Here is a 15,570-nt window from a genome sequence, read left to right as displayed (position 1 = left end):
TGGGAGGAGTGTTCTATAAATGTCGATGACATCAGTTTGTTGATGGTGTTGTTCATTTCTATCTTTGATGATTTTCTGTCTACTTTATCAATTACTGAGAGAAAGGTGTTGAAGTCTCCAACTTTGGTTGTGGATTTGGCTGTTTGTCTTTTCAGTTCTATCAGTTTTTCTTTATGAATTTTGAGGCTCTGTTTGTGAGATGAATACACATTTTGGATTGTTATAGCTCCTGTAATATCACCTGTTTATTCCTGCTAATTTTCCCTGCTCTGAAGTCCACTTTCTCTGATATTAATAGAGACATACCAGCTTTCTTTTGATTAGTGTTAGCATGGGAAAACTTTCCATACTTTTGCTTTTAACTTATCTATATCATTATATTTCATGATGGCATATAACTTGGTTTTTAATTTTTTTCCATTCTGAAAATATGTATCCATTAATAATTTAATGTATTTATCAATATGTTTGAACTTAGGTCTACCATTTTATTGTTTGTTTTCTCTTTACTCCCCTCTTTTTTGTTTCTTTACTTTTCCTGCCTTTTTGTGGATAGTTTGAATACATATTAGTATTCTATTGAAATTTATGTATTGATGTTTTGTCTCTCTCTGTCTAGTCTTTTTACTGTGTGTTATAGGGATATACAATATACATACTTTACCTTTTGTTTTTTGTTTTCTTTAGAGTCTCTCTAAAGTGTGTCTCACTCTGTTGCCCAGGTGCAGGGCGATCCTCCTGCCTCAGCCTTCCAAGTAGCTGAGACTATAGGTGCACACCACCACACCTGGCTAATTTAATTTTTTTTTTTTTTGGTAGAGATGGGATGTCGCTATGTTGTCCAGGTAAGTCTTAAACTCCTGATTTCAAGCAGTCCTCCCACCTCGGCCTCTTCAAGTGCTTGGATTACAGGTGTGAGCCACTGCTCCCGGCCATACTTAACTTTCAACAGTCTACTTAGAGTTAACATTTCAAATGTATTATAGACAGCTTACCTCTCTGCAGATCCCTTTATCTTTCCCCGTTTTCGTTGTGGCTCTCCTATGCATTACACCTCATACAATTTTGCTTTCAACCATCATACATATATTTAAGAACTTAAAAAAAGAAAAATAGTGTAGTATATTTATATGAATATTTACCATTTCTATTATTTTGTCTTCATTCCTGAAATACCAAGTTTCATTCTGTTATTATTTCCCTGCCACTTGAAGAACTTGCTAAAAAGTATCATTTTTAGAATAAATCTGATGGCAAGAAATTCTATTTGTTTTCCTTCATCTGATGTATTTATTTTTCCTTCATTCCAGAAAGATATTTTTGTTGGATATGAAATTTTGTGCATTTCTTTGCAACACTTTAAAAAAGTTGTTTCCTTGCCTTCTGCTTTCTCATGAGAAAATCCACTGTCACTCAGATTGTTCCCCTGTATGTAACGTGTCAGTTTTCTCTGGCTACATTCAAGACTTTTTCATTGTCTTCAGGGTTTGGCAGTTTGATTATGGTGTGCCTGGGCATGAATTTCTTTGTTTATTTTGTTTGGTTTTTGCTAAGCATCTTGAATCTTTAAGATTATACATTTCATTAAATTTGAAGAAAGAATGGTTAAAATCTTCTCAAACACTTTTTTCACTAAACTTGGAAAAAGAATGGCTAAAAACTACTCAAATGTTTTTTTAAAAATACTGTATTGTTTCCCCTCTCCTTCTGAGATGCCAGTGGTAAAAATGTTAGATCCTTTGTTTCTTTGACATATAATCTTGAGGCTGTCCTCATTTTTAAATGTAGTTTTCCTCTTTGAATTGGGCAATTTCTTTCGATCTATCTTCAAGTTCATGAATTCTCATTCTCTTGTTGTTCTCATTCAGTGAGTTTTTAAAATTTCAGTTATTGTAATGTTCAGTTCCTAAATTTACATTTGATTCTTTTTTTCTTGTTTTCATTTCTTTTCTGAAACTTTCTATTTTTTTTCACTCATTTCAAAAGGGTTCACTCTTACTTCTTGGAGTTTGGCTAATAATAACTGGTTACAAGGTCTTGTCTGATAGTTCCAATGTCTGTGTCATCTCAGCCTTGGCATCTATTGATTTCCTTTTTCCATGTGAGAGATCGAGACTTCCCTGGGTTGGTCTGTGTTGAACAATTCAAGGTTGTACCCTGGATATCTTGGATTTTATCTTATGAACTCTGGCTCTTGTTGGCGTCTTACAGAGAATGTTCATGATTTTTTAGCAGGCAATCCACCCAGGGAGGTCCTGGCCATAGATTCCTACCCACCTTTTGTGGACTGTGGTTCAAGTATCAGTTCAGTTTTCAAAGACTTTGCATGTTGATTTGAGGTGCACCCCACTTGCCTCATGCAATAGTCAGTCTCTGTGGTTTACCTGCTAGGTGGGGCCAGATCCACACATGCAGTCAGAACTGAGCCCAGAGGTTAGTACACAGCTGAGTGGTCACACTGTCTTCAGCCTCCTCCTCTTTGTTCTCTCCCTAACACTTTCTGGCTCCATGGGTCCCCTTCCTGGTCTATCTAGAAAGCAGGGATTTATTTTCTCTGCTCTTTCCTGCAACAGCACCTGTCTCTTGGGCTAAAAAGGGAAAAGAAAAAGGGGAAAACAATGAGACAATGAGGGTTTCACCTACACTCTTGGGGCCACCATTGTTCCTCTAATCAGAGAGAAGGTTTCTCTTCCCGGAGAGTTTTAGAGTCTGCCTGGCGGCTGCTGCTGCTACTGCTGAGGGAATTTCCCAGAAGCTGGGTGGGAAAGAATGGAGAAACCAAAGCGAATGCCAGGGGATTTCCCCAGTGCTCTGCGGCCTGTGGAAGCCGCCTTCCTCACTCCTCAGATGGAAATAGAGGACATTTCTTGGAGTTCTTTCCCTCCTGTCCACACCTGGTGCACAGTTCCGGGTTTTAGTCCACTTATGAGTCCACACCAGGGGGCGCTAGAGGGAGAAGGCCTAGGAAACTCGTGGCCAGTTCCATGGTGCTTGGAGTTTGGTTTCTTCTTCTGCTACCATTTACTTTCCAGAGTCTCCAGAAAGCTGCTCCATGAGTTTGGCCAGGTTTTAGTTGCACTCAGAGGGTAGGACAGAGCAGGGTGTGCTTATACCGTCTTGAAAGGACCCAGAAGCCTGTGTGTGTGTGTGTGTGTGTGGTGTGTGTGCATGTTCAATACAAACTGAGAGCTCCTCAATCTCCCACATATCTGGAGCGAAGGGAAGGAGACCAGGGAACTAACTTCCATTGAGCACTGACCGAGTGCCAGCCACATAGTCCATTATCTACACCCGAGGAGGAAAGTGTAGTATTGTCTACACTGTTGTACAGCTGGGGAAAGCTAGGCTCAGATGGAGCAGTTCATGGTCAGTGTTAGAAAGAAAGATCCAGCAAGTTCTGTCAAAAGGGAAGGGCCTAGAAGGCCCGTGTCTGAAGCCCCTTCTTCCCTCTCTGCAGGGTGGAGGAAGGCGGCGCTGCGATCGCACAGCCCGGGATGGTGTGTGTCATGGTGAGGCTGCTTCCTCGGCTGTACCATGGAGATCACCCACAGGTACCTTTTGAGAAACACAAGTATTTTGTCTTTTTCACATGACTGACCTTTTAGACTCCTCTGGCCCAAGACTCCCTGTTCGTTTTCCTTTGTCCCCAGTGCCGTGTGTTAGCACAGCCACCTTTGGGAAGCATCTCTTATGGGGAATCCCCAGAGTGTCTCGGACCCTTGACTGAGTTGTGCCCAGCCTTCCAAGGCCATTCAAAACAGACCACTTCTGCTGGCAAACTGACCTTTCTGTTATTAAAACAACAGCCAAACTAGGAACGACTGAAAATAATGGCGCCTTCGTGAGGCAAGCCCCAGGCACAGCACTGGGCACTGGTGGGTGGGCCCAGGAATCCTCCACTCACCGATACATTCGCTCGTTCCTCCCGTGGGCTGCAGAGGCCGCCCTGTGCCGTGCGGGGCAGGCAGGGCCGGCCAGACGGGCGCAGACACTGCCCGCAGCGCCTGCGCTGACGGTGGGGGCCGGGGGTGGTGATGGTGCCGACAGACTGAATAACGGAGCTCACAAAGGAACGTCTGACTATGAATTGTGACAAGTGATATTAAGGGGAAAAGCAGGGTGCCAAGAGAGAGTAAGAGGAATGGACGTAGGGACAGACCTAATTAGATCTAACTTAGATGAAGGGGCGGAGGTGGGAAGCCACGCCTCCGGTGGTGACGTTTAAGCAGCACCTGGAAGGTGAGTAGCCATGAACCTGGCGGGCAGGGGCTGCAGGTGGCAGGGGCAGGTGCAAAGTGGGCGAGCTGGAAACGGGGCAATGAGGCAGGCAGGGGTGGAGGGGCCTCGCCAGCATGCAGTTCATCCCAAAGATAACAGGACACCTCTCTCAAGGGGATGGAGGAGGACACTCTCAGGTTTTGTATTAAAAATGTCATGCGGACTGTTTGGAGGGGGCAGGACTGGGAATGGAGACTGTGGGGAAGAGGTGAGGGGTGGCGGGTAGGAAGCTGTGTCTGCGGTCCAGGTGATGCCTGGGTAGCTGAGTTAGGGTGGTGTCTGTGTGAAGGTGTGAAGAAAGGGCTCAAGAGACCCTCCCGGAGGTAGATTCCGCACCCCTGAGATGAAGGGGGTGCAGGCGCTGGGAAGACAAGGAGTTGAAGGGGACCCTCGAATCTCTCTCCTGGCAGGACTAGCAGCCCCGCTGCAGGAGGCAAGCTGGGAGGGGCAGGCGTGGAACAGCAGGACAAGGCAAAGTCTGAGCGGGCACTCTCCGGTGGAGGAGACGGGAGGAGTTGAGGAATACTGGGAAATGTATCACTTTAGATGTATTAGCAGCAGGTGGAAGGGAATCAATTGAATTGAGTTCATGCTATGTCCCAGGCATGGCGGGGTGGGGGACCTGGCACCTTAAGGCCGCATGTGGCCTTCTGGATCCTTGAGTGTGGCCTTTTGACTAAATCCAAACTTTACAGAACAAATCGTTTTATTAAAAGGGGTGCATCAGAGAAAGATGAAGCTTTTCTTGCCTCCTCTGGTCCTTAACAAAGAACAGTGTTGAAATCAGACGTCTGCGGTTCTCCACCCGACCCTTTCGCTGCTTCTGTAACCCTCATTGCAGTTTGGGGGGCTATTTTTGTCTCCTTTTTAACCAAGGGGGAAATGTAGGTTCAGATAATTTAAAAGACTTTTAAGGAGTGCCGGCTGGCGGCCCTGGTGCCATGCTCGTGCAGCTGGCGGCAGGGCTGGCGGTTCTGCCACGTGCAGCCGCGGCTTCCGCAGGGGAGCAGTGGAGGCCGGGCCGCCCCAGGAGGCAATGAGGGTCAGACTCTGCTTTTTCCAAGGGTTAAAAAGGAGGCAACACATTTTAGGAAGAAATGACAACTGGCTGGTGTTCTTTATCACAGCCTGCGAATGACAGTGGCATTAGGAAGTCCAAATTCAGTATGAGAAGTGAAGTAGGGGAGCGGAAGCCTTGATGTGTGGGGACAGGAACGGTTTCCATGAAGGAAAATCTGTAGCAGTCGGCACAGGAGTCAAAACGCCTCACTGGGTTCCATGTTTCCATGTCCTTGGTGACTGGACTTGTTGTTCTGGTTCCTGTCCCTCTGCCGGATAATGGTGACAGCGTGGCTGTGACACCAGGGAGCGGCCATGTACCGAGTGGTGAGACGGGCTGCACTTCACAGTGCTCCACATTCGGAGCAAGGAAGGAGGCCGGGATAAAAGGGACACAAAGTCAACAATAAGCATGCCATTGTTCCTGTGCTTCTGAGGGTCAGGCAGGTGCAGCAGGAGTGGCCGGTCTGGGTGCTGGCTGGGTTGGACCACCCAAAATGGCCTCTTCTTCAGAGGGATGGTACCTCAGCAAGGCCGGCTCAGCTGGCCAGGTCTCCTGTACTGGCTCCCCTGGGTCAGAGGCCTAGGGCTTGGTTCAAGCTGTCGGTGGGCTCCTGGGCTCCCTGCCACCCAGCCCTCTCCACCTGCCTTTACCTGTGTCCCTCTGAGTGGATGCTCCATCAGGGCACATGGCAGCTATGTGGCCTGGGCTCCCACGGCCACAACAGCAGAAGCTTCCATGCTTTCAAAGCTTGGGCAGAGACAAACCAGCCTTCTTTCCACAGCATCCTGTTGGTCAAAGCCAGTCCCGGGCTCAGCTTCGACTCAGCAGGAGGGAACATGCCCCTGCCCTACTGGGTGAGGGTGCTGTGTGTGTACAGGAGAGAGACACTTGTTGGGGCCGTCTGTAAAGACCAGCTACTATAATTGCCTTAAGCATCTGACCGATGGATAAAAACATTCGACCCCCAAATCTGGTGTCTTCTAACCACTGAGTGATTAAGACCTACAGTCCAGGACCTTGCCTTCTTTACTTTAGTATTCAAGGCAGGACCTGCTGGAGAAAATGAAAAACTAATACACATTGGAGGTTGCCTCTGTGCCAGAAATGTTGCCTTGCCAATCTCCACAATGGCTCTGTGAGTCTGTGAGGTGCTCCAGTTCTGCAGGTGCTGGAGGCCTCGGAAGCTGTGTGACTCCTAGGGTCATGGTGAGGGTAGCTGGCGAGGGAAGATCCGAAGGTCACCCTGGTCCGAGCTCCAGGCACGTCTGCTGAACAGGCCTCTGGCCTCCGCAGCTCTCGCAGAACGCAGTCGTGCGCTCTAGGCACCGGCGCCTCCCCAGGTGCAGCGGCCTTACTGTGAGCACGTCCAGCTTTCCGAGCTGTGTTTCATACAGTGCAGCACCCTTGCCGTTGGAACAACTCAGCTGTCTTAGTAGTCAGATGATTGCTGATGGGTGCATTCTGTGAAAATCCACTGTAATAATGACTGATGAAGTGACACAGAGAGGACAGTGGCCTGTCTTACTCCCTCTTACAGGCACAGAAACTCCATGGATGGAGTTTTGGATTGACTCCTTGAGTCGTCACAACACTGTGTAAGGAAGAACTTCTACTATTTGCTCATCCTTTGATAATAATTGGACAAATTAGGCATGCAAATGAGAATTCCATTTGGTATGCTTTCTATTTGGATCACAATGAGTAATTTAGGAAAAAATCTAATTGTCTCACACCCTCTCTAAATATGCAAATGAAATGTAGTGGTGCATTTTCTCAAATATTTTCCGTAGATGCCAAATCAGTAGCTATTAAGAAAAGAGTTGGATAATTACAGTAATTAATTTCTGAAAGGAGGTAGAGGAAACCTCATAACAGCAGATAGAGTAGTGCATCAAATGAGAAATGAGATCACACAAAAAGATGCTGAAACAAAACTGATGCAGGCCTTGGCAGATTTTGGTGCAGGAAAAAGAGTGGGAGTTTCAGTAGATGGCAGTGTTACTAAAATGATGGAGAGTGCGTCCCGTCATCATTTAGATCTGCTTGGCGGCTGCTGACATTCCCTGCACTCTTACCGCCCTTACATTGCTCACATGCTCTTCCTCCCTCCGGGATGAGAAACCGATGGCTCTCTGAGGTACAGATGTCATCTGAGGGCCACTGTTTAAATGACCTATGGGCGTTCCGTGCTGGCTTATTTCCAGTTGTGGCCACATGGCATTTGTTCTGTGAATGACCTGGAAGTGTTTCCCCCTCTGAAACCCAGCACTGTGAGCTGCTCTTGGAAGCAGATGACCCAGCTGTTTTGCTGCCTCTGGCCGCACTGGCATAAAGAACTGGGTGGTGGGAGCTTCACTGTGCACAAGGAAAGCTGGAGTCCGCCCCAGTTCTCTGGAGCTGAATCGGCCCCAGAAGGAAGCTGCTATTTGGGCAGAAAGCTACGTTCCCTTTCTGGCATACTCAGAAGGAGGAGGTGGGGGGAGGCCGTGTGCTAGAGCTCTGACCAGGACTGGAAGGGCTCTCCAGGCCTAGACAGCACCCCTTCGCCCAGCACTGTGGCCTTTACGCAGGTCGTAGCCGGGCTGTTTGCTGTGCACATGGCAACCGTGACACAGAGGGTGGGAGGCCGGGTCTAGTCCAGCCGGGTGTGACTCAGCCTGCGTTGGAGCCGCCCATCCGACATGCCTGCCTCTGTGAGTAGCTATGAGACACCTCCTGCGAGTCTCTGGGGTCCACAGACGAGTGCCACAGGAACTCAGACCCCGGGTCTGCGGGTGGAGGTGGAGGAGCTCGGAAGACAGGAAACTTCCTGACACCTGTGACAGAGGCTTGCCCATAAGGCCTTGGGACACGGGGCAGCGAAAAGCCACAGAGATGGGACGCTGGAGCTAGGCTTCAAAGAAAAGGCGTGCCCCTGCCAGATCAGAGAGAGGAGGGAGGGAAGAGAAGCTCAAACACAGAGGGAAACACAAACAAAGATGCCTATGGGGGACTTTTACTAGTTCAGCTGGGCTAGGATAAACCACATGGGTGGAAGGGCAGTGAGTGGGGCTGGGAAGGCCAGTGGAAGCCACGTCATGAAGGGCCTTGAATGCCAAGCTAAGAGAGTTGGACTTTATTGGGTTACCATCCATTGACATCGTCGTTGTTGTCATCATCATCACCATCACCACGTTTAATGAACACCCACTGTGGCAGGGACAGAGTTCAGGCTCCGAAGACGGCAGATTGTGGTCACATCTCAGCTGTGTCACTCAGCAGTCACACATTCGTGGGAAAGTTATTTAACCTCTTTGGTCCTTAACGTCCTTTGTGTAGTGTGGGGGTAATGACTGGCGCCTACCTCGTGGGATCGTTGTGAGGATCACATGAAGCGATGCATGAACGTTCAGTGTGGTAAGCAGAACATGCACAGCCGTGTGGGAAGGACTTGATAATGGTGTAGTTACTGTTATTACTCGCCAAAAACTTTACAAGCATTTTACCGTTTAAACTTCATAATAACCCTGTACGGTGGCTATCAGTATTCCTGCTTCACAGATGAAGACTTGGAACTTGCAGCAATTAAGTGACAGAGTCAACACTGTTGCTATTGGTGACTGTGGGATCCAGACCTCCTGCCACCCCACCAAGGCACCTTTCCTGAGGGGAAGTGGTAGCCGTGGGCAGTTACGGGAAGGTCATGGCACAGGTGGGCCTGGGCACTAGTGAGACCATTGTCACCCTAAGTCTGCACCCAGAGACATTGTTGGGTGGGTCCCAGAGGCCCAGGGCTGCTGAGAGAACTCTATTGTTATGGCAACCTCTGCACAGTCTGCTGAGACACGAAGAAGATCAGGTTTGGGCTGCCTGTATCTATTAACTCATTTGTGCCTAAATTTGGAAGGGTGCCGTTTTCTGGAATTAGCCTGTATTTCAAATACACTGAACTAATCGTATAGGTTTCAAATAACTAAAATATTGACAATATTAATAGCCCTGGATAGCATTGCATGAGGGCAGGCTATTTCAAAAGAGAGCCATTTCCTCTAACGAGGAAATTGGTAAAGCGAGATTCTTGCTTTGTTAAATTATAACACATTAGGCATTTCACATATGTTGCATTTCTATGGTTCCTACGCTCTCTCCCACTGAGCCCCATCCTCAAAATATTTCTATTATTCATGAGTGGAAAATCTCAGATTTTGTCAGAATCCAGGTGACCTCTCAGACGGAGAAAAGAGGCACTGTGTGCAGGGAGGTGACCAGGGTCAGGGTCAAGCTACCTGGACTTAGCGTGATGGGGGACGGTTCAGCCCAGCCACAAGGCAAATTTGCATCTAGTGCCTTTGACCCTCACTGCGTATGTGACACGCAGGCCATTTCTTTTCTCTGCACCTCAGTTTCAGCCACTTGGATTTGGCCTAACTCAGCGGGGTTAGAGTCAGCGTCTCGGGCGTGCATGATGCAGCCAGGGGTCGGCAATAGGGAGCGGTGAGGCCAGTGGCCAAAGGGGAGTGCTTGTCCTGCCTAAAGGCACCCACATGTAATTAAGAAGAAACAAAACAGAAGTAAAACCAAACTGTGGTCCCCACTGAAACACTTCTACAGGCCGTCTGTTTATGACCCATATCAGGTCATAAATTCTCTTCTTCATAATGAGCATATGGTGTGGTGTTAAGATCATGGGCTTTGTAGTAAGGTTTAGGCTGGGATGCCAGTTCTGCCACCCAGTATCTATATGGCCTTAGGAAATTGATGTAACCTTTTCAAGTCTCAGTGTTCTCATTTGCAAGACGGGCGTAATAGTTCGGGCTGAGAAGAGCAGTGAAAGCAGAGTTGTAGAGTTTCGCGCAGTCCCTGTGCTCGGTGTGTGCCTGTCAGAGGCTGCTCCACTGCACCCCTCCCTCTCTTCCGGCTTTGTATTCTTCAGACTCTGGGTCATGGTATATGAAACTCTGAAAATATTAAATGGAAGGTAATACATTTTAGGTATATTTCCAGCTGACATTACACTATTGATAGATTAATGACAGGAAGTTGACATTGAACTATATGTTAATATCTGCTTATGAGTCGGAAGGCTGGGTGCTTTCTCCTGCCACGTCTGTGCTTTATCAGTGACCGGAGAGAAGCTCAGAGTGTAGCCGGCATAAAGAGGGGAGGAGTTCACAGTGGATGATAGGACGGGGACGGGAAGGGTCCCTGCCAGCTTGAGCAATGGGTAAGAATCCACGGGGTCAAAGTGCAGCAGAGATATCCACCTGCACTCATGTCTAAACACACATTCTTGCTGGCTGGCGCAGGACAAATGTATGTGAGTCCCAGCGGTGTTAGAGCAAGGTCAATAGTCGTCCCAAGTGGACTGAGGACACTGGATGGTGAGTTCCACTCTTTCAGGGTGGGTGGACGGCAGCTGCAGTCCAGCCGGGTGGTCAGGCGCTGAGTCTGGGCACAGCCACACCCACTCACAGCACCCCAGGAAGTCGGGAGCAGGCGGCGAGGAGCCCTGGCAGGCGCCTGTCCTCAGAGGGAGACGCCTCACTCCCGATCTAGTGTCAGGGCCTGGAGTGAGTGTTGGGATACTGATTTTGGGTCAGGCTGGGCCTGGGACCAGAGCTTGGAATGGGTACACAAGTCAGAGGGCAGCCCTGTGATCTGGGGCGTCTGGCAGAGTCTGGTTCCGAGACTCAGGGTGCTTTACAGATCAACTGCACCAGAAGTGGGTGAATCCCCAGGCGGCTCTCAAGAGCGGGGCGATCCTGGGTCGCTGGGCTCCTCGCCCTGTGGGACGGGCGATCTGAAGAGCCCAGGGCCCTGTTCATGGTGTGGATTGACCGTGAGCTGGGCGGGGGTGGTCTGGCAGGCAGAAGAGCAAGCCCCTCTGCATGGCACCCAGGCCTCTGGCGCCGGGCCTCTGCCCTGTGACCCGGCCGTCCCCACACGGCTGTGCTCATGCTCATCCCCGGCCTTCACACCCGCTGTTCCCTCTCCCAGGAGGACCATTTCTCTGCCAGCCTGGCTCACTCACTCATCATCCTTCAACACTTAATTGGCATCTCACGTTTTGTGACCATCCTGCCAGTGCCATGGGTTAGGTACTTTCTGTGTGCTAGAATGTCCTGTGCTCACACCTAGTGAGCAGCTGTTGTATTTGAGGCAGAGCACCAGGGGAACACGGGTGAGGAGCCCTTGCCTCAGGCAGTAGCTCACAGTGCTGTGTGGGGTGGGGAGGAGGACACGCAGACAGAGGGAAGCAGCCATGGTGTGGCATTTACCATGGTTACAGTACAGGCACAGTGCTGTGTGGGGTGGGTAGGGGACACCCAGACAGAGGGAAGCAGCCATGGTGTGGCATTTACCATGGTTACAGTACAGGCACAGTGCTGTGTGGGGTGGGTAGGGGACACGCAGACAGAGGGAAGCAGCCATGGTGTGGCATTTACCATGGTTACAGTACAGGCACAGTGCTGTGTGGGGTGGGGAGGGGGACACGCAGACAAAGGGAAGCAGCCATGGTGTGGCATTTACCATGGTTACAGTACAGGCACAGTGCTGTGTGGGGTGGGGAGGAGGACACGCAGACAGAGGGAAGCAGCCATGGTGTGGCATTTACCATGGTTACAGTACAGGCACAGTGCTGTGTGGGGTGGGGCGGGGGACACCCAGACAGAGGGAAGCAGCCATGGTGTGGCATTTACCATGGTTACATACAGGCACAGTGCTGTGTGGGGCGGGCAGGGGGAGATGCAGACAGAGGGAAGCAGCCATGGTGTGGCATTTACCATGGTTACAGTACAGGCACAGTGCTGTGTGGGGTGGGGCGGGGGACACGCAGACAGAGGGAAGCAGCCATGGTGTGGCATTTACCATGGTTACAGTACAGGCACAGTGCTGTGTGGGGTGGGGAGGAGGACACGCAGACAGAGGGAAGCAGCCATGGTGTGGCATTTACCATGGTTACAGTACAGGCACAGTGCTGTGTGGGGTGGGGCGGGGGACACGCAGACAGAGGGAAGCAGCCATGGTGTGGCATTTACCATGGTTACAGTACAGGCACAGTGCTGTGTGGGGTGGGGCGGGGGACACCCAGACAGAGGGAAGCAGCCATGGTGTGGCATTTACCATGGTTACATACAGGCACAGTGCTGTGTGGGGCGGGCAGGGGGAGATGCAGACAGAGGGAAGCAGCCATGGTGTGGCATTTACCATGGTTACAGTACAGGCACAGTGCTGTGTGGGGTGGGTAGGGGACACACAGACAGGGGGAAGCAGCCATGGTGTGGCATTTACCATGGTTACAGTACAGGCACAGTGCTGTGTGGTGCAGAGAGGAGGGGGACACACAGACAGAGGGAAGCAGCCATGGTGTGGCATTTACCATGGTTACAGTACAGGCACAGTGCTGTGTGGGGTGGGTAGGGGACACACAGACAGGGGGAAGCAGCCATGGTGTGGCATTTACCATGGTTACAGTACAGGCACAGTGCTGTGTGGGGTGGGGAGGAGGACACGCAGACAGAGGGAAGCAGCCATGGTGTGGCATTTACCATGGTTACAGTACAGGCACAGTGCTGTGTGGGGTGGGGAGGGGGACACGCAGACAGAGGGAAGCAGCCATGGTGTGGCATTTACCATGGTTACAGTACAGGCACAGTACTGTGTGGTGCGGAGGGGCGGGGGACACGCAGACAGAGGGAAGCAGCCATGGTGTGGCATTTACCATGGTTACAGTACAGGCACAGTGCTGTGTGGGGTGGGGCGGGGGACACCCAGACAGAGGGAAGCAGCCATGGTGTGGCATTTACCATGGTTACATACAGGCACAGTGCTGTGTGGGGCGGGCAGGGGGAGATGCAGACAGAGGGAAGCAGCCATGGTGTGGCATTTACCATGGTTACAGTACAGGCACAGTGCTGTGTGGGGTGGGGCGGGGGACACGCAGACAGAGGGAAGCAGCCATGGTGTGGCATTTACCATGGTTACAGTACAGGCACAGTGCTGTGTGGGGTGGGGCGGGGGACACCCAGACAGAGGGAAGCAGCCATGGTGTGGCATTTACCATGGTTACATACAGGCACAGTGCTGTGTGGGGCGGGCAGGGGGAGATGCAGACAGAGGGAAGCAGCCATGGTGTGGCATTTACCATGGTTACAGTACAGGCACAGTGCTGTGTGGGGTGGGTAGGGGACACACAGACAGGGGGAAGCAGCCATGGTGTGGCATTTACCATGGTTACAGTACAGGCACAGTGCTGTGTGGTGCAGAGAGGAGGGGGACACACAGACAGAGGGAAGCAGCCATGGTGTGGCATTTACCATGGTTACAGTACAGGCACAGTGCTGTGTGGGGTGGGTAGGGGACACACAGACAGGGGGAAGCAGCCATGGTGTGGCATTTACCATGGTTACAGTACAGGCACAGTGCTGTGTGGGGTGGGGAGGGGGACACACAGACAGAGGGAAGAGCCATGGTGTGGCATTTACCATGGTTACAGTACAGGCACAGTGCTGTGTGGGGTGGGTAGGGGACACACAGACAGAGGGAAGCAGCCATGGTGTGGCATTTACCATGGTTACAGTACAGGCACAGTACTGTGTGGGGAGGGGCGGGGGACACGCAGACAGAGGGAAGCAGCCATGGTGTGGCATTTACCATGGTTATAGTACAGGCACAGTGCTGTGTGGGGTGGGGCGGGGGACATGCAGACAGAGGGAAGCAGCCATGGTGTGGCATTTACCATGGTTACAGTACAGGCACAGTGCTGTGTGGTGTGGGGAGAGGGACACGCAGACAGAGGGAAGCAGCCATGGTGTGGCATTTACCATGGTTACAGTGCAGGCACAGTGCTGTGTGGTGCAGAGAGGAGGGGGACACACAGACAGAGGGAAGCAGCCATGGTGTGGCATTTACCATGGTTACATACAGGCACAGTGCTGTGTTGTGTGGGGAGAGGGACACGCAGACAGGGGGAAGCAGCCATGGTGTGGCATTTACCATGGTTACAGTACAGGCACAGTGCTGTGTGGGGTGGGGCGGGGGACACGCAGACAGAGGGAAGCAGCCATGGTGTGGCATTTACCATGGTTATAGTACAGGCACAGTGCTGTGTGGGGTGGGTAGGGGACACGCAGACATAGGGAAGCAGCCATGGTGTGGCATTTACCATGGTTACAGTACAGGCACAGTGCTGTGTGGGGCGGGCAGGGGGACACACAGACAGAGGGAAGCAGCCATGGTGTGGCATTTACCATGGTTACAGTACAGGCACAGTGCTGTGTGGTGCGGAGGGGCGGGGGACACGCAGACAGAGGGAAGCAGCCATGGTGTGGCATTTACCATGGTTACAGACAGGCGCAGCGCTGTGTGGGGCGGGGAGGGGGACACGCAGACAGAGGGAAGCAGCCATGGTGTGGCATTTACCATGGTTACAGTATAGGCACAGTACTGTGTGGTGCGGAGGGGCGGGGGACACGCAGACAGAGGGAAGCAGCCATGGTGTGGCATTTACCATGGTTACAGTACAGGCACAGTGCTGTGTGGGGTGGGTAGGGGACACACAGACAGAGGGAAGCAGCCATGGTGTGGCATTTACCATGGTTACAGACAGGCACAGCGCTGTGTGGGGCGGGGAGGGGGACACACAGACAGAGGGAAGCAGCCATGGTGTGACATTTACCATGGTTACAGACAGGCACAGCGCTGTGTGGTGCGGAGGGGCGGGGGACACGCAGACAGAGGGAAGCAGCCATCGTGTGGCATTTACCATGGTTACAGTACAGGCACAGTGCTCATTACACAAGTCAGAAAAAGTTTCTTGGGTGACAGGACATGTGGATTATCTCTTGAGTAGTAAGTAGAAACTCAGTGAAGAGTGAGATTGACAAGGACATTTCCATTTTTGGGTGTCAATGGAAAAGGGCATGGCATAGGCAGCAGAGGGTGAGAGTGTCACATGGCTGGAGGGCAGGGTGGACAAAAGGGGAGGGTGGGAAGAAACGTTGGAGAGAGAGAAATACTTTAGGAAAGTGAGATCCTGGGCTCCTGTTACCTGAAGCGTTGGCCATCAGATGCATTTAATTTGTAAATGAAGCAGAAGATTTGGAGCAGGTCCCACTTACCCATATGCATCTTTGTTTTCTTTTTTATTTTTTTAAAATTTATTTCAGAATATTATGGGAGCACAAATGGTTCGGTTACATGGATTGCTTTTGTACTGCTTGAGTCAAAGTTGTAAAGGTGCCCATCAC

General features: G+C 50.9%; 1 protein-coding gene across 6 annotated transcripts in view; it reads left to right on the top strand.

The window, feature by feature from the left end:
• LOC142875570 (WD repeat- and FYVE domain-containing protein 4-like) overlaps nucleotides 1-15,570 on the top strand; it is a 303,723-nt gene that overhangs the window by 82,842 nt on the left and 205,311 nt on the right. For all 6 annotated transcript variants that reach the window (XM_076010232.1, XM_076010230.1, XM_076010231.1 and 3 more), the window contains exon 13: nucleotides 3,458-3,551. In XM_076010232.1, coding sequence (XP_075866347.1) covers nucleotides 3,458-3,551 — 94 coding nt within the window. The remainder of the gene's footprint in view (nucleotides 1-3,457; nucleotides 3,552-15,570) is intronic.

This window comes from Microcebus murinus, chromosome 14 (genome assembly GCF_040939455.1).
Source record: "Microcebus murinus isolate Inina chromosome 14, M.murinus_Inina_mat1.0, whole genome shotgun sequence".
Taxonomy (NCBI): Eukaryota; Metazoa; Chordata; class Mammalia; order Primates; family Cheirogaleidae; genus Microcebus; species Microcebus murinus.
Note: the sequence above shows the minus strand (reverse complement) of the source record. Positions and strands in the feature narration are given on the sequence as shown.